Source organism: Rutilus rutilus (genome assembly GCF_951802725.1).
Source record: "Rutilus rutilus genome assembly, chromosome: 13".
Classification (NCBI taxonomy): domain Eukaryota; kingdom Metazoa; phylum Chordata; class Actinopteri; order Cypriniformes; family Leuciscidae; genus Rutilus; species Rutilus rutilus.
This window is the reverse complement of record NC_140218.1, coordinates 13,569,459-13,588,861: the sequence shown is the minus strand read 5'-3', so window position 1 is coordinate 13,588,861 and position 19,403 is coordinate 13,569,459. Positions and strand designations below refer to the sequence as shown.

The window sequence follows — 19,403 nt, the reverse complement described above, 5'->3', positions numbered from 1 at the left end:
TTAAATATACATAGGCTAGGCCTAAATATTGTGCATTGTAGGAGAATAGTTTCTTTACTTATTTTTTTTCAATTAGGCTAGTACATTTTAGGGGACATTCTACCAGAAACGTACATTTCCACTTAAAAAATATCTTATTCTTAAATCTGAACGTTGAGTCATAGGAGGACATGTTAAACCATGAGAAACACATATCATGCCATCTCAGCATGTTTTTATGATTGAATAAAATAATTTTTTATACGCATTTCACCCCTAAAATGTGAGGCCCTGTCACAGACAAATTTGTATTTGTTAGAATGGTTTCCTAATGAATTTCTTTGACACAAATAGCATTTTCTTATTGGTCACATGTCCCTGATCGTATCTAACTTGGTTTTGTAATTCTCATAAGAAATTTAAGCAACTTTTTGGTCAACTGTAGTACACAAAATCACAGAATCGTATCTCATCTCAATCGCACTCATATAGTTGTAAAATAAGGAGATTATACTTTACATAGGAGAGTTTTACAAAAACATAGTAGTTGATATGTACCTCCACCTTCATCTACACAGTTAAAGAGATTAATTCATCAATCTTTCTTCAATATTATGTCATCATTTCCTTCGTGACAGGACTGACTTTATTGATTTTGATGATGCAGAAAAAGTTATGTTTTTGTGTTCTTTATTTAAGTTTTGATAAGCATTCCTATTTTAAATTAATATTAATATTATAATTTTAATGTTAATGTAATATTAGTCTATGGTAAAGTTCAGCCAAGGACATACACTATATTGCCAAAAGTATTGGGACACCCCTCCAAATCACTGAATTGAGGTGTTCCGATCACTTCCATGGCCACAGTTGTATAAAATCAAGCACTAGGCCTTCAGACTGCTTCTACAAACATTTGTGAAAGAATGAGTCGCTCTCAGGAGCTCAGCAAATTCAAGCGTAGTACCGTGATAGTCCATTCGTGAAATTTCCTCACTTCTAAATATTCCACGGTCAACTGTTAGTGGTATTATATAAAAGTGGAAGCAATTGGGAACAACAGCAACTCAGCCATGAAGTGGTAGTCCACGTAAAATCACAGAACAGGTCAGCGCATGCTGAGGCGACACTGCGCAGAAGTCGCCAACTTTCCGCAGAGTCAACAGCTACAGACCTCCAAACTTTGTGTGGCCTTCAGATTAGCTCAAGAACAGTGCGCAGAGCTTCATGGAATGGGTTTCCTTGGCCGAGCAGCTGCATCCAAGCCTTACATCACCAAGTGCAATGCGAAGCGTGGGATGCAGTGGTATAAAGCACGCCGATACTGGACTCTAGAGCAGTGGAGACGTATTCTCTAGAGTGACGAATCACGCTTCTCTGTCTGGCAATCCGATGGACGAGTCTGGGTTTGGCGGTTGCCAGGAGAATGGTACTTGCCTGACTGCATTGTGCCAAGTGTAAAGTTTGGTGGAGGGGGGATTGTGGTGTGGGGTTGTTTTTCAGGAGTTGGGCTTGGCCCCTTAATTTCAGTGAAAGGACTCTTAATACTTCAGCATACCAAGACATTTTGGACAATTTCATGCTCCCAACTTTGTGGGAATAGTTTGGGGATGTTCCTGTTCCAGCATGACTGCTCACCAGTGCACAAAGCAAGGTCCATAAAGACATGGATGAGCGAGTTTGGTGGTGAGGAACTTGACTGGCCTGCACAGAGTCCTGACCTCAACCCGATAGAACACCTTTGGGATGAATTAGAGCGGAGACTGTGAGCCAGGCCTTCTCGCCTAACATCAGTGCCTGACCTCACAAATGCGCTTCTAGAGGAATGGTCAAAAATTCCCATAAACACACTCCTAAACCTTGTGGAAAGCCTTCCCAGAACAGTTGGAGCTCTTATAGCAGCAAAGGGTGGGCCAACTCCATATTAAACCCCTACGGATTAAGAATGGGATGTCATTAAAGTCATCTTTAAACTTTGTCATCCCAAAACATTTTCAAGGAATCTAGGACCTAATTCATTAGAATATATCGCTTGGCGCCCTCACGCGTCACGGCCCGCCAGAAGGGGTGTGGTTAAGCGTATAAAAGGAAGGCTCGGAAGCTGGTTCACTGATTTTCGTCTCTTCAGCGAAGCTCTCCGCATCGCTGGACTCTGAGAGAAGCCGCCGTCGAATCAAGCGACCAGCAAGCCGAGGATAGAGTCTGAGGAAGCCGGTCGTCTTCGCCGCCTTCAGCCATCCGTGCCTGCTTCGCTATCCGGCGATAGTATCCTTTTACTACTGTGCTTCACTGTGTGCTCGCCGCCGCAACACACTTTTCTAAAAGAGCGTGAGGCGTTTGTTTCAAAATGCCTCGCATTTCCTGCGGCTCGTGCAGAGCCCCGCTCAGCGACAGGAACCGCCACGTGATCTGCGCTCTCTGCCTGGGACGAGACCACGCAGCCCTCGCTCTCTCTTCCGGGGGCTGTGAATTCTGCGAAGAACTGTCGATGTCGACCCTGCGGGCTCGACTCGCCTCGTTCGACGCTCCCGTTGTCTCTCCGCCTGCCTCCACCGGGCCGCGCAAGAAGAAGCACCGCTCCCAGAGGCCACCGGAGCCCGATGCAGCAGCTGAGTGCTCGCCGGATCCCTTCCCGCGAGCCTCGCTCTCTCCTTCTACACCCCCCTTTTCTGACGCGCAGCTGCCGGCTCTCGCCCGCACTGCCGTCGCCTCAGGGGATGAAGCGGATGAAGCGGACGAGGCTGCTATCGGCGACAGCTGCTCTCTTCTCGCTTCGGACAGCGAAGAGTGGTCCGGGTCTCACCGCTTCGCCTCCTCTTCGACACGGGAGTCTAGCAGGTCCCGCGCCAATGTCGACGCGGAGCTTCTCCGCCTCCTCACTAAGGCGGTCGACCAACTGGGCCTCAAGTGGTCCCCACCGAAGGCGCCCACGCCCAACAGACTCGACGGGTGTTTTCTGCCTAGCCGCCGCCAAGCGCCTGCCTCTAGGTCAGCACCCTTCCTGCCTGAGCTTCACACCGAGCTCTCGAAGTCTTGGAGTGCCCGCTTCTCCGATAGACTCCGCTCTCCGGTCTCCTCGACCCTCTCTCAAGTAGACGGGGCCGTCGAGAAGGGATATACTCAAATTCCCCCGGTAGAAGAGGCTGTCGCAACGCACCTTTGCCCGCCATCCGCTAGATGGCGCTCAAAGTCTGCCCTGCCGTCCAAAGCCTGCAGGACCACATCAGCTCTCGTCGGCCGCGATTTCGCTGCCGCCGGCCAGGCTGCTTCCGCCCTGCATTGGCTGTGCTCCAGATCCTTCAAGCCGATCTCCTCCGCGAAATGGATGAGAAAGGCCCGGACCACGCTGTCCTGACGGACCTGCGCAGCGCGACGGATCTCTTGCTTCGCGCTACAAAGTCCGCAGCACAAGCCATCGGGAGATCCATGGCTTCGCTCACCGTCACCGAAAGACATCTTTGACTGACGCTCGCAGATATGAGCGAATCTGAGCGCTCCGTGTTCCTCAACGCCCCGCTCTCTTCCCCACCGGTCTCTTCGGCCCAGCGGTAAGCGGGATTGTGGATCGTTTTTCGGAGGTACAGAAGGCGTCGCAGGCTATGAATCTCTTCCAAAGCGCCCACCTCTGTCAGTCCCCTTAGAAAAGGCTACTGCAGCAGTGTACACCGCAGCCAACGAGTCAGTTATACAACTCGCTCGCCTGCACACAAACGCCGTTTTGACGGCGACCCAGAGAAATCTCAAAAAGAGTGTAATGTCTGGTTATCCGGCTCACGCCGATGGTGTTATGAGTGTAGAAAATGTGCCCACATCTCTGTGTTCACCCCTACACACAAGCACGATCCCCCCAGTACCTCCCACAGTGCGCACTCTTATAAAGCGGGCACGCGCCGCTCGAGTGCTAAGTGTAGGAAATGTGCCCACGATCCCGTGCCCACACCTACCCGCTGCCCGCTCTGTTACACAGTTGTTCCGGGGTTCAGATCCTTTAAAGCTCCCAAACACGGGCCGTGTTGCGTATGTAAGCCCTGCGCCCGCTCACGAGCGCGCGCACTTACCAATAAACACGTTAACCCCTTCGCCGCTCTCGCGCCACGGGTTTCTAGCCACAAAATGTTCTCCGTCCATAGCGACCGAGCCGTTGTGTGCTGTCCAGCCAGCCACCGCTGTCAGCGAGCCTCCGTATTCGAGCCCCATCCTCTCTGATGCAGGTTCCCCATCCCGCGCAGTGCTGCGATCTGAACCCAGAGACCATTCGACCCCTAGCTATGCGTGCGAAAGCATGGGAAGCGATTCCGGGCGTGTCAGAATGGGTGCTGAATACTATAAAGCAGGGCTATTCGCTACAATTCGCTCGCCGTACCCCGCGCTTTCAAGCACGGACCGAGACGAGAGTGAATACAGAAGTAGCCTCACCGAGCCTGGACTGCCGGCGGCCTGCGAGTCAGTGTGAATCAGGGCTGTGTGTCAGCCCTGCAGCCCTGGCTGGCGGCCGAATGATACCACACGGGGGTGACAATGGGAGTTGTCTCGCACCGAAAGGTTGTCTCGACAGATGCCTCCAACCTAGGTTGGGGGGCTCTTTTCGAGGGCAGACCGGTCTATGGCCTCTGGTCAGACCAGGAGAATCGCCTTCATATAAACTGTCTAGAGATGCTGGCAGTCGAGAATGCGCTGAAGCACTTCCTCCCATACCTGCGGGATCACCATGTACTAGTCTGCACGGACAATACGTCAGTGGTGTCCTACGTGAACCGTCAGGGCGGCGTCAGATCCAAAATTCTCTGCGCCCTGGCGGAACGCCTCCTCGTTTGGGCTCAGCACTCACTGCGCTCGCTGAGAGCCGCGCATGTGCCCAGTCACCTGAACGATGGTCCAGACAGGCTGTCCCAAGCGTGCCGCACAAGCCCTCAAAAGTGAAGCCAAAACGTCTCGATCGCCCCCCGGTGACTGGTCCTAGTATAGGTTATAAGTCCCGCCTCCCCGTGTTATTCAACGGGACGTGAGACCAACTAAACAATTAAATTACACTTCAAATATCTTTTTTCCAAAGGTGGTTTATTTCATTTGCTGTCATTTTTATCACGCTGATGTAAGTTCAAGTGTCCGTTTCAAAAATAAGTTGGCTTTTAGTTAGTTACGTGATGCGGTGGTGTAACGTCATGATTGACAGCTGTGATTGACAGGTTCTCTGAGCGAAGTAGTCACTGATGCACCAACGGACATTTTTTCGGGATCTTCGGAGGACTGAGGAGATTGTATTTACTATATTTTAACAAGCCTCTTGTCTAAATGCAATCAATTTGTAAAAAAGTGTGCAGAATCGCGAGAGTGAGGGCGGAGCGTTGATTTCGCGGCTTTACTTCCTGCTCACTACTGCGCAGGTCTGGTCCCGAGATCGCTACTGCGCAGACTCAAGTTCCAATATGTCAGCGCCATATCGGGACTCTGGCGGCTTCAGTTCTCATCAATGGAAGAGAGCGAAGGGGCGTCGTCCATATTTTTTTACAGTCTATGGGCTGTCCAGAGACAATGTTCCCCCGGGGGAATGGTCTTTGCATCCCCAGACAGTCCAGTTATTGTGGCGCCTTTTCGGCAAAGCGAAAGTCGACCTTTTTGCGTCAAAAGACAACGCTCACTGCCAAAGGTTCTTTTCAAAGAGCGAGGATGCGCTGGCCCAAACCTGGCCCAGCGGCCCGCTGTACGCTTTCCCCCCGGTCTCACTGTTGCCACAGGTCATCGGGAGAATCAGGGAAGCGCGCCACTCGGTGCTCCTCATTGCCCCGCACTGGGAGAATCAAACGTGGTTCCCGGAATTAATGCGGCTGGCAGATACAGCCCCATGGCCGATCCCGGTGAGGAGAGACCTTCTCTCTCAAGCCCGCGGCTCGATCTGGCATCCTCATCCAGAGCGCTGGTCTCTGCATGCATGGATAATCAACGAATACCCGTTGACCTGCCAAAAGGGGTTGTGAACACGATCACACGGTCTAGAGCTCCCTCTACGAGATGGCTCTACGCATCTAAATGGTCCTAGAGGCCCTGAAAGCGCATCCCTTTGAACCGATAGAAACTGTGGATTTCAAATATCTCACGCTCAAGACCGTTTTTCTGATAGCCCTGTCTTCAGTCAAACGTGTGGGTGACCTACACGCGTTATCAGTTAACGCCGCGTGCCTTGAGTTCGGACCTAATGACTCGAAAGTCATTCTCAAACCGAGGCACGGTTATGTCCCCAAAGTGATGGGCACTCCCTTCAGAGCGCAAGTCATTTCTCTCTCAGCCTTGCCGGCATCCGGCAGTGAGGTCGATAATAACCTCCTCTGCCCTGTCAGAGCACTGAGAAATTACATCACGCGCTCCGCCGCTGTCAGGCGCTCGGAGCAGCTTTTCGTTTCGTTTGGTGGGCGCACCAAGGGTCTCGCCGCCTCGAAACACAGTCTGTCCAGATGGATAGTGGACGCTATTGCGGCTGCTTACGCATCTAAAGACCTGCAGTGCCCCTTAGGCATCAGAGCTCACTCCACTAGAGGCATGGCCTCGTCGTGGGCTTGGTCCAGCGGGATTTCCATTCATGACATTTGTACGGCGGCGGGCTGGGCCTCCCCCTCTACATTTGTTAGGTTTTACAACCTGGAAGTTCCCGCCCTGCAGGCTAAACTTTTATCAGTCTAAGTTGCGCGTATGCCCTGCCCACATTCTCGTGCGCAGGCTACTGCTGTTCGATTTAGCTCTCCTGGTTGAGCTGCACTATAAAGGGTTGTGTCAGTTTCAGTTCAGACCAGCTGGGCCGCTCTGCACTCCCTACTGTGTGCTTATGTACATGCGCTAGCCATTCTGTTGGCCGCCCGGCTCCCACTTATCGTGTTCCCCGGGCTTTCCCTGGGACTCATTCAGTGGATGCTGGGCGCGCACGGCGTTGACAAGGGTGTTCCCGTAGCGTAAGCAACTTACTCAATACGAGAGAACCTCTCGTAAGAGAACGTAATCGGTTACCTAACGTAACCTCTGTTCTCTCGAGAACGAGTATTGCGTAACCCGCCGTGCTCGCGCCACGAGCTCATTCGCTTCATTGACGAAAACCAGTGAACCAGCCTCCGAGCCTTCCTTTTATACGCTTAACCACGCCCCTTCTGGCGGGCCGTGACGCGTGAGGGCGCCAAGCGCCCTCATTGGGCGTGACGTCACGCCAGGCTCAGTGGTAGGCTGCTGCAGTTGCCGCAGGGCAGCCAATGAGCACGCTAGATAGCCTGCTCTAGGTCTGACTGCTGCTGCACTGCGTTGACAAGATTATAAAAATTAAGGATAATTTTTGGCTTCATATCTCGAGAAAAGATGACTTTACCCGTAGCGTAAGCAACTTACGCAATACTCGTTCCCTCTTCTAGAGAGAACAGAGGTTACGTTAGGTAACCGATTACGTTTTATGTAAATGTGACAGGACTGACCGAAAACATAGGGACAGTGGTAAAATAGTATTTATTTGTAGAATTTATATCTAATTTCATGTTTTTGACCAAGTGATGTGAATGATAACAGCTTAAACTTGTTTTCTTCTTCTTCTTCTTCTTCTTCTTCTAAATAACAGTTTTTAGCGTAACAAAACTATGAAAGCTGTAGCTCCAATTTGGCTGAGGACAAGGACATGGACAGGATTTGTAATTTTAAAAAGTGTTTTTAATAAAGAAAAAATATCTGAGAACCTAATGAATGACATATTCCTTCAAAGACCAATTCACAGAAATCAACCATCAGCCAGTTTTAGAAATTTTTGGATGAAATACTTTTTATTCACTGTAACAATTCAAGTAGGCTACAGATAATGTATGTTTCTGGTAGAATATCCCTTATAGTCCAGTCATTTTATGAAAAAAGGTTGAACAAATTGCAACAGAAGCAAACTCAACTGAATTTGTATCCTCAATATATCCTGAGTAAGGGAAAAAAAGCACAGAAGAATCCCATTGTAAAAGTTGTAACCTTTAGATATCACCATGAAAATGACTGAGTTGATTACTTACATCAAGACAAACAAAAAGTTTTTTGAAATTATTTGTTAACATGGACAAACGGTGCATAATCTAATTACGTATGTGCTAATTTGCATAAATACCACAACAGATCTAAACATTGGGTATAGCCAGGTGAAAATGTCTTGTTGACATATAACAGTAAAATACTTAATGTTAAGGTCTGAATGGAACCCATTTAGGCTAACCATGAGCATTAATACATAGAGGCAGGAAGAAGTACTTTAGAAACCAGCCTTTATTAATTTTTAAGAGATTGGGTTTGGGGCTGGGTCCGTGGGACTGTTTCTGGGGGACGAGTCTGAGGGAAGAACAGGAGACAATGGTAAGGGAAATGCAGAAGACAAAAGGTAGGTAAAATAAAAAGTGAATCCCCAGAAACAGTCCCACAGACCCAGCCCCAAACCCCATCTCTGCAATAATAATTAATAAAGGCTGGTTTAAAGCACTTCTTCCTGCCTCTATGTATTAATGCTCATGGGTAGCCTAAATGGGTTCCATTCAGACCTTAACATTAAGTATTTAACTGTTATGTGTCAACAAGATTCAACAAGACATTTTCACCTGGCTATACCCAATGTTTAGATCTGTTGTGGTATTTATGCAAATTAACAGATACGTAATTAGATTATGCACCGTTTGTCCATGTTAACAAACAATTAAAAAAAACTTGTAATACATTTTTTGTTTGTCTTGATGTAAGTAATCATCTCAGTAATTTTCATGGTGATATCTAAAGGTTAAAAATTTTACCCTATTCATGTAAGAAAAAGATGGTGTATGAATAGGCTATATTTGGGTCTTTTTCTAAACTTTCCCCTAATGGGATTCTTCGGGGCTTTTTTTCCCCCTTACTCAGGACATATTGAGGATACAAAATCAGTTGAGTTTGCTTCTGTTGCAATTTGCTCAAGGTTGACCCCCATGTTGGCTTAAAATGACTGGACTATTAGGCTACTCTCCAATTTCTCTCTTAAAGCCCTGTTTGCATTAGTTCGCTGGTGTAAAGTGAATAAAATATCTATCTCTATAAATATAATATTAAATACAAAATTTCATGGAATTTGTGAGGACATTTTCTAACATTTGGCTCTCACAAGTAGTCAAACAGGCTATTGACACACATTTTACACAGCTGGATTCTTACGATTTGTGTGCTTCTAGACTGTGTATTGTAGTGTGTAGATTGTATTGTAATGTTCACGTCATTGTTTTAATGTTTTATTCGAAAAATAATAACAAAGATAATAATATAATAATAACTGCTTTGGGTAGGCCGATTCAAAACATTCTTGTTTATTTATGTCCCGCAATATTTTCAATGACGTTACAAAGTACTTCCGCTTAGTTTTGCCCTTTTACCTCATGTCGTAAGCGGAAGTACACATACGCAGGAATTCAATACACGGAGCTAGAGTGAGCGCCTTCTGCACAGTACAAGATGGATACGCTAATACTGGTAATAAGATTTTATCTCTATATCCCAATATATATATATATATAGCAATATAAGTGTAATCATCCGCTAGCAGTTCAATCTGCTCTGTTGCCTGTTCAATTAGCCCTTCCGCTACTTCCGCTAAACAATAAATCACTAATCAATCATACGAGTTTAGCAACAGCGTGTATAGGATACTTATTATATTTAAATGTTAAAGATTATACTGAAATATTACATTATAATATTGACTTCACAACCTCAGCAGTTGCTGATGGGTATCTGAACTTCAGTTTTACGTCTGTTCAACCTTTGCCCTGATCATCTGATTAATTTGACTGTAATTCATTGGTCATCTGTCATGTTTGTGTCTGTGCTGTGACAGGAGCCCTCTCTGTACACTGTAAAAGCTGTTCTGATCATGGACAATGACGGAGAGAGACTTTATGCTAAGGTGAGACCATCAGATGATGAACATCAGGGTCATGATCAGATTTGAGTTGATATACAGTGACGTTTTATTTAAAGGGATAGTTCACCCACAAATGAAGATTCTTTCATTAATTACTCGCCCTCATGTCATTCCAAACCGTAAGACTTTCGTTCATCTTCTGAACACAAATGAAGATATTTCTAATGAAATCTGAGATCTTTCTGTCCCTCCATTGACAGTCTACGCAACTAGCACTCTGACACTTCAAAAAGTTCATAAAGAGATCATAAAACTAATCCATATGAATTGAGCGGTTTAGTTAAAAAATGTCTGTAGAGACACTAATGCTTTATATGATGAACAGGCTTTTATGAAAATTTAGGCTTTTATTCGCATACAAATTCATCAGCGCACACATCAGAAACTTTAGCATGTTCGTATGACGTGCGAGAACCAATTTGGTTTATTCTCGTGTGTTACGCAGAAATTAAACTAGTTTTACAATCTCTTTATGAACTTTTTGAGGCTTCAAAGTGTCAGTTGCGTAGCTGTCAATGGAGGGACAAAAAGCTCTCAGATCTAATCAAAAATATATTCATTTGTGTTCCGATCCGAAGATGACGTTTGGAACGACGTGAGGGTGAGTAATTAATGACAGACTTTTCATTTTTGGGTGAACTAAACCTTTAACCCTGTAAAGCCTGACATGTGAAAATGATGTATGGATAATCAAGCAAACCTAAGTTGCTTCAGTCCAGTAAGTGTTCATTTTGAAATATTAATAGCGATATTAAAATTCTTACATTTACTTAAAAAAACATTTTTAGGATTACACTAAAAGGCCTTCCACTTGCTAAAAAGTATGAACTATCAGTCAGACGCCACGTAGAAGATTGTGTGCGACAGGTTTTCAGCAAAGTTGTGATCATTTAGAGGCCTTTGAAATTCATCAAATAGCAGGCTTTATAGGGTTAAACCTGAAAGTAAACACAGTTTTAGGATTCAGTCGTCATTTACTCACCCTCATGTTATTCAAAACCATATAACAGTCTGTCATTTTCAAACTCACACCCTTTAGAAACATAAGCTTTTTGTTTGCATAAGGTGTATGAAAGAGTGTTTATTAGCACTTAATTCAGTAATATAGAAGTGCTTTGTCTGTATTATAAGCTTCATATATTAGTTTGCGACTGAGTTGTTGTGTTTGCTTCAGTATTATGATGACACGTACCCCACAGTGAAAGAGCAGAAAGCCTTTGAGAAGAACATCTTCAACAAGACACACAGGACAGACAGTAAGTGATTATGTTACTGTCAATCTTATGTTCGCCAACATATAAAGTCATATCTTGGAGTCATTCTTCCTCTCTTCCACACAGGTGAAATAGCATTGCTGGAGGGTCTAACGGTTGTGTACAAGAGCAATATTGATCTGTATTTCTACGTAATCGGCAGCTCCCATGAAAATGAGGTAATGCTTTATATTTCATCCAGTACTGTCTTATCATAACCGTGTGAATCTCATAAGTGTCATTGTCTTTCTTCACACAGCTGATGCTTATGTCAGTGTTGAATTGTCTCTTTGATTCCTTGAGCCAAATGTTGAGGTACTGTAGGAAAGACTTTTTCATTATGAGTTATATGGTCTCTGTCAGAAACCCTCCCCCCAAAAAAGTTTGACTTTGATTGGTTTCTTCCTCTTTTTTTAGGAAAAATGTGGAAAAGCGAGCCCTGCTTGAAAATATGGAGGGTCTGTTCCTGGCCGTTGATGAGATTGTTGATGGAGGGTAAGCCATTATGAATGTTTTTAAACTTGTATTACATTTAAAGAAAAAAAAAGAGGAAAACAGAAGCAAACAATTTTGTTTCATAGAGATCTTGCTGTATGTACACTATCATTCAAAGGTTTGGGGTCAGTAAGGTTTTTGAAATGCGTCTCACCAATTCTGCATTTATTTATTCCAGGGTTCCCACGGGTCTTTGAAATCCTTAAAAGTTTGTGAATCTGAAAAAACAATGTCAGGGCCCTGGAAAGTTTTTGAAATTAAACACGCATAGATATACAGCGGGGGAAATAAGTATTGAACACGTCATCATTTTTCTCAGTAAATATATTTCCAAAGGTGCTATTGACATGAAATTTTCACCAGATGTTGGTAACAACCCAAGTAAGCCATACATACAAAGAAACAAACAAAAATAAGTTCAGAAATTAAGTTATGTGTAATAATGTGAAATGACACAGGGAAAAAGTATTGAACACATGAAGAAAGGGAGGCGCAAAAAGGCATGGAAAGCCAAGACAACTGCTGAAAACTTACAGTAATTAAAAAGCAATCCAGCCCCCTGTCAGTGGAAATTAATAACAGCTGGTTCAGTCCCAAATGATGGCCTACAAAAAGGTCTCATTGCCAAGGTGTCACACAAGACACATCTCATGATGGGTAAAAGCGAAGAGCTGTCTCAAGACCTTCGCAACCTAATTGTTGCAAAACATAATGATGGCATTGGTTATAGGCGCCATTCTAAGCTTCTGAATGGTCCAGCGAGCACTTTTGGGGCCATAATACGGAAGTGGAAAGACAATAATTTCACCATAAATTTGCCTCGACCAGGTGCTCCTCGCAAGATTTCTGACAGAGGAGTGAAAAGAATAATCAGAAGAGTTGTCCAAACAGTTGTCTTGGCTTTCCATGCCTTTTTGCGCCTCCCTTTCTTCATGTGTTCAATACTTTTTCCCTGTGTCATTTCACATTATTACACACAACTTAATTTCTGAACTTATTTTTGTTTGTTTCTTTGTATGTATGGCTTACTTGGGTTGTTACCAACATCTGGTGAAAATTTCATGTCAATAGCACCTTTGGAAATATATTTACTGAGAAAAATGATGACGTGTTCAATACTTATTTCCCCCGCTGTAGGTCCTTGAAAGTGCTTGAATTTATTTTGTGCAAGAAGTTTTCTGGAAAAAATTCCATATTCCCTCCGGTTCGCTAATGTTATTTCGCCAACTCTTCGTGGCCTATGCATACTAGCTTGCTTTATTTACGTTAGTTACCCGCATTTACGCGTTACGTTAAGTGTTTCCCGCGTGACGTACTTTGTGTTGTACGTTGCCATGATGTTCACGCGCACAAAACTGTAACAATGTATCTTACAAGGTAACACGATGTAACCTAGCTCTCACTTGAAATGTGTCCCCACATTAAATCCTTGAATTTAAGGGTATTGGACCTGAAAAGTCCTTGAAAGGTCCTTGAATTTGAAGTTAACCAAGGTGTGGGAACCCTGTTCTTCTGATCAATAGCCATTAGTGTTGTGAAATTTAAAAAATGTGACTATACCAGCATTTCCCCTTTGCATTTTGAGTGCGTGAGCGCAATGGCCAATCAGAAGTGTTTAAGAATCTGTTCGACAGCGCTCAAAATGCTAGAGAGAAATACTGGTATCAATCACATCCAAAGTTGTGAATTTAAGTTGTGTGCAAAATAGGAATGTTGCATAAAACATTTGCAAATAAAGCACCGTTTCCATCCCATGTGTTCAAGCGAACAAAATCGCCACTTTCTGGGAAATTGGCGCAAAATATCTGCAATAAAAATAGAAGTCGCTGCAACCGTAAAAAAGCCACTGTGGCTCTTCTGTCCTACATCATATAAATGACTTGCGTCTCTCAGACAAAACACCATAAACACTGTCATGTTATCTTGCGCTCAGACGCCTGGTGTTGGGAACGCAATCATGTGAGATGCTTCTGGCAGGGAATTAAACCAAATCAATTTGGGATTTCAGAATAATCAAACCAACATTTGAGATGCAGTGTGATGAAGTCGGTTCACTGGTTAGTCCAGTTATCCAATCACATCCACTGTTGAGGCAAAGTCACGTGAGTTCTTTTGTTGCGCATCGAGGGATTTATTCAGTAAACGAGTTTCCATCACAGTTTAAGCGCACGTCCTCTTATCTGATAAAAAAAGTATTGTCCTCAATTGAGCGTATAAAGAGTATAAAGTTGAAAAGAACAGCAATTTATGTGGAATAGAAATCTTCTCTGACATTATACATCAATTTGATGCATCTGAATAAAATTAAGTTCTTCCAAAAAAAATCTTCTTGAACCCAAACCTATAAACCGTTGTGTACATTATTATAATTACCTTCATATATTTGTCAGATGCTCTTATCCAAAGCAGTATGTGCATTCTCTGGGAGTCAAACCTACTGTGCTCTACTAGTTGACCAACAGAAATTTCTTGTAATTTATTACAATTAATATTTTAAGTATTCTAATCAATCAATTTGTGTCATTTAATATTCATATAATTATATTTCTACTGTATTTAAAAAAATAATTGGGAATCAGCAGGCCTAGAGTTCTCAACGGGCCTGAAAATAACAACCCGACCCGACCCGGCCCGTGGCTTTTAAAGCCCGGACCCGATGTAACCCGACACATCAACATGAATTATCTGCCCGAACCCGGCCCGCGGCCCGACGGATTTTTTTTTTCTCATACACGTATTATCATGACCAGCAGACGGAAATTCAAATCAACCTTTAATGTTCACGCCTTTTAACAATACAAACAACTGAAACAATAAACTTTAAATATATAAATAGGCTGTAGTAGCGACGGTGAATTCACCTGAGGCAAGTTTACTTTTCACCAACTCCATCTTCTTCTCCAGGCTAAAGGCGTGCACGCAGCGGCGTCAGGTCTGCCCCCGCCCCTCTCCGTGATGCGCTTGCACGCAGCAGCCAGACTTTCTTTACGGTGAACAGCAGCGATGATTAATAAATGTTTTTTTTTTTTTCACTGACTGGAAAAGATTAAGCCCGAGGTCCGACCCGACCCGAGTCATTTGATTATATTTTCGACCCGAACCCGCGGGTCCCGTCGGGTTTGTCGGGCCGACCCGACCCGTTGAGAACTCTAAGCAGGCCCACACAGAATCATCGGCTAAAGAATTGCAAATCATTCATAAAATACTATAAATTAGCCGCTCCTTACATTAATTTATTGGATATTCTGTCTGTTTTGATTATATTATATATATCTTTCAGCTACCATTAAGACTGTCATACTCTTTCAGCTCTGTTTAACACTTTTTATTATGAATAAATGTCAATCCTGTAGCTCAAACAATGGTGCAATAGGCCTATGTCACACTTCCTGCTTTTAGGGATTCAGAACTTCCGGTCAACAGTATTTCTCGATAAGGATTTAGATTATCAGCCATAATGTCTAAACCATCCGAGGTAGACTGACCGCAAGCTATGAGGTTGTGAAACGAAGGTTTTTGCTCCTGTAGAAGCTATAAGTTCGTATGAAATCAGCCTTGTTTTAAGAAAAACATGTTTTATCTGCGATCTTATGGAAAAAAACTACACTACCCACAATCCTAAGCGTAGCAGCAACGTCTGCTGATTGGTCCAACTCGCTGTTACCATAGAAACGTTTACCTTACTGGCGAACGGCCCGCCGCTGTTGTTGTAGTGTCAGGACGTAGACAGCCATACCTCAGCTTTCACGCTTTTCCACTTGAGAGTTTTCATTTACCATCCGAACCACATCGTCATATGTAACTTCAGGCAGGTTGCGGAGAGATTTTGGTCCAGCGGTATCTATCGGACTCCGCCATTGTAAAAAGCTAACCGGAAGAGCCGTGTATCCCTACTAAAAGACGTACTTCCGGTCTTCAATTTTTTCGTGACATAGGCCTATGCCATGTGCAATGCCAAATGTGATTTTAGGTACATTTCCCAGGAAATGCATAAACTAATACAACAGATAACTTGATGCAATCCATTGATAGAATAAAACCAAAACCAAAAAAATCATTGCAGAAAAAGTCTATAGATTCCTTCTGGGTCTAGACATCGCCACTGAAAACTCCACTGCGACCACTAGTGCTCGTGCGGCCGACATAAGATTGATTCTGGCGAGTGTTGTTTCCTGATCCTGTCCACATCCTTTCCTGTTTTCTCTATTTTCTCTATAAAGGAGGGCCAAAAAAGGAAGCATGCATTTTTGAAAAGAACCGTAATTGAGCCTAAAAATCTCATTGTTTTGGCGGCAGCGCTGATTAACTGTCTGTTTTGCAGTGTGATCCTGGAGAGCGACCCACAGCAGGTGGTTCACCGTGTTGCTCTGAGGGTAACTACTTCTTGTTCTCCTCTATTGACTTCCATTACACTGATGTGAATGTTAATCTGATTAGTATTTGTTGCCTCTGCTTCATCTCTCGTGCTCTGACGCCACTGATGAGCATTATGGTACTTGCTAGGCAGCTATTAAGTTTGATTTCCAATAATCTTGCATGTACGAGACAGGAAGCAAGCAAGCCAGCAGTCCTAAAGTCATCAGCATCTCCCTCTCTCATCTCGTTCCAGGGCGATGACGTGCCTCTGACAGAACAGACGGTCACTCAGGTGAGAGAAGTCCACGCGCTTCCTTCAGCGGCACCTGTCGCGATCACCGCTCATGTTTAATAGCGGCTCTGCGATCGACCCATGATTCATTTGGAAAATGAGTCTGTGGTGGTCTGGTTTCACAGCTCCCACATTAAGAACTTTTCACTCGCTAGTCCGGGTTCCCGCGTGTGTCTGGCGCGTGTAAACATGATGGCTAATTATTGGCGGCTGTCTGCCAGCGATGGCTCCCCGCGGCTGGCGTAGTCGTGAGTGCGGACTGATTAATGTTCTCGTTTAAGAGGCGCTGAGACAGGCTGACGGTATCCCTTTGGTGTCCGTGATTAATGGCTGTCTCCTCGTCTTCCCTGCTATACGGTTATGCTTTGCCTCGTCTTGCGCAAATTAAGATGATGAATTAAATCCTGGATGTTTTGCTGCGCCTGCATTACTCGATTACAAGGTTCCCCTCAACGTTCGCACCTTTACATGTAAAAGTTTTGCTTTTTCACTTCGCCAGTTTTTTCATTTTAGAGACACTATTCTTCAAAAGTTTGGGGTCAGTAAGATTTCGTTTTTTAAAGAAAGAATGAAATGAATGCTTTTATTCAGCGAGGATGCATTAAATTGATCTGTAAAGATATTTTGAGTGTTACAAAAATATAAAAAACTTTATATTTGTCTAAAAATCCTACAAAAATGTATCATATTAGAATGATTTCTGAAGTAATTCAGCTTTGAATTACAGGAATCAATTACGTTTTAATATATTATTGCGATATAACCGTTTTCTATTTGAATAGTATTTTTAATCAAATAAATGTAGCCTTGGTTAGCAAATTCTTACGACCCCAAACACAGGTTTTAGGATTTTGAAAAAATTGGGGTATAAATTAGGAAAATATAGTCATTTCACTCATAGTTTCAGGCTTTTTGGACCTCACTGTATCTTAAGGAGGAGGTGCGAATATTTTGCCTCTTAAGTATTGAAAACCATAAAGCAGCGCCCTGATGGATGTGTGTCTTTTAAGAAAAATGATGGCATTAATGAGTCAAGAACACAAACACGTTAAAATTCAATTACCTTTTGTAGCTTTGGAGACAAGTGAGGTTTTTTGGGAGTGGTTTGGTCTATCCGTCCTCACTGAGTGATTGGATTTACTGAAGAGGAACACAAAATATTTCAAATAAATGATTCTGAAGATGGTAATTCATTCTAATTAAATGTGACTAATTATTTTGCATTGCCTAATTTAAAACTTCAGGTTATAATAAATTGGCAGAAGCCACTTTCACATATTCTTAAAGCTCCTAATGACACCTCAGATTAATTATAACAACCATTATAAGTGGATTTAAAGGATCACCAAGTAATATTTCTTCCATTTAAAGTTTGACATCTAAAAAACGTCTCACTTTATCTCGGTAACCCTCATATTATCAGATTGATTGTGGAATAAAATTATTATATTATATTAATACATTTTATATATTTTTTTTATATATATAGTATATTTTCATTTAATAAATTTTGGTGAAAAAAAAAATATATATATATATATATATATACAGTGCAATGCATAAGTGAATACACCCATGCTAAAGTTGACTAAAAAGAGGAATAAAAAATCATATTTTGGAAATTGAACTTAATGCCTTAATTTAAAAAATTAGGAAAAATCCAACCTTTAAGGACACCAATTTTCTTTGTGAATGAATAATGTATCGTAAATAAATAAATGTTCTTCCTTAAAATACATGGTGCATAAGTGAGTACACCCCTATGTTAAATTCCCATAGAGGCAGGCAGATTTTTATTTTTAAAGGCCAGTTACTTCATGGATCCAGGATACTATGCATCCTGATAAAGTTCCCTTGGCCTTTGGAATTAAAATAGCCCCACATCATCACATAGCCTTCACCATACCTAGAGATTGGCATGGTTTTATTTCAGTTAGCCTAAAAGCTAGTTTGATTTGCATTGAGAGATGATCTTATGGAAAGTTCCCCATGCCAATCTCTAGGTATGGTGAAGGCTATGTGATGATGTGTGATGATATATATATATATATATATATAAATTATTTTTTTAAAAATATTAATATATAAATAAATATATATATATATTAATATTTAACAAAAATTGTTGTTTAAGTAATATAATACTAATGTTTTACATTATATTTTAAATAAAGGTTCTAACTTTATTGGAATTTATTTATTTATTTTTTCTTTCTAGGTGCTACAGTCAGCTAAGGAACAGATCAAATGGTCTCTACTCCGATAGGACGCTTTTGGTCCCGTTCCTGAACTGAGATGAGGCGAATGAATGAGACTCAACCACTTTTCATCACTACTGTCCTATCTGCCCTTTTCCTCAAGTATTTTCTTGACTTTTGAAGTGCACATCCACTGAAACCGACTTCTAGTGTTTCTCTCTCTATCTCAAATATAAGACCGAGAACATGACATTTCTAAAGATTGTCATGGCAAGAGGAAGAAGCTGGAATATTGTCCTGGCGGGACTTTCTTTTTAGGGAAAAGTACCGGGGCGTGTTTTTTTTTTTTTTCATCCCATTCCAGTAAGCGCTTGAATATATGGCTGGTTTTGTGAATGATATCACTGTTGTACTGTGAGATTTTCATTACGATTCATGTACATTCCAGTGGTTGATCTTGTTCTCTGTTCTTCCCTCTGACCCTTGTTTTGATTGAAGTAAACAAACCGTTTCCCCCTCCTTCTGCTGTGGTGTGTTTTCTCCTCTTTTTTGGGCACTATTGGGTTTGCAGGGCCGGTTGTGACTTTTTTTTCTCCCTTGCCAATATTTTGAGGTCATTTTGTTTACTGTTTTGTGAGTTTTAAGTCAATCATCACTATTACCACTGCTCATACATAGGATTAGGGACTCTTGGTGAGCTAGTAAACATGTTACCTCCCCAGCAACAAAACAGAAATGTTTAAAATAGCATTTGAGTTACTAAACAGATTTATATAAAAACTGTTATGACTTTGAGAACATTAGAGATGCTACAACATTTATTACACTCTTAATTTAGACCTCTTTTTAGATAGATAGATAGATAGATAGATATTACTGTATAAATTCCA

At 42.7% G+C, this 19,403-nt stretch overlaps 1 protein-coding gene across 2 annotated transcripts; it reads left to right on the top strand.

The window, feature by feature from the left end:
* Positions 1–9,361: 9,361 nt before the first annotated feature.
* On the top strand, positions 9,362–19,032 carry copz1 (COPI coat complex subunit zeta 1). 2 transcript variants are annotated; one of them, XM_084428867.1, is made up of 9 exons: positions 9,362–9,468; positions 9,833–9,901; positions 11,094–11,175; positions 11,260–11,351; positions 11,432–11,487; positions 11,590–11,667; positions 15,989–16,040; positions 16,277–16,315; positions 18,534–19,032. In XM_084428867.1, the coding sequence occupies exons 1-9, from the start codon at positions 9,451–9,453 to the stop codon at positions 18,579–18,581; spliced, it is 534 nt and encodes a 177-aa protein (XP_084284993.1). In that variant the 5' UTR covers positions 9,362–9,450; the 3' UTR covers positions 18,582–19,032. The 2 variants fall into 2 exon arrangements, with proteins under 2 accessions (XP_084284993.1, XP_084284992.1); XM_084428866.1 differs by having other exon boundaries at positions 16,217–16,315.
* Positions 19,033–19,403: the final 371 nt, after the last annotated feature.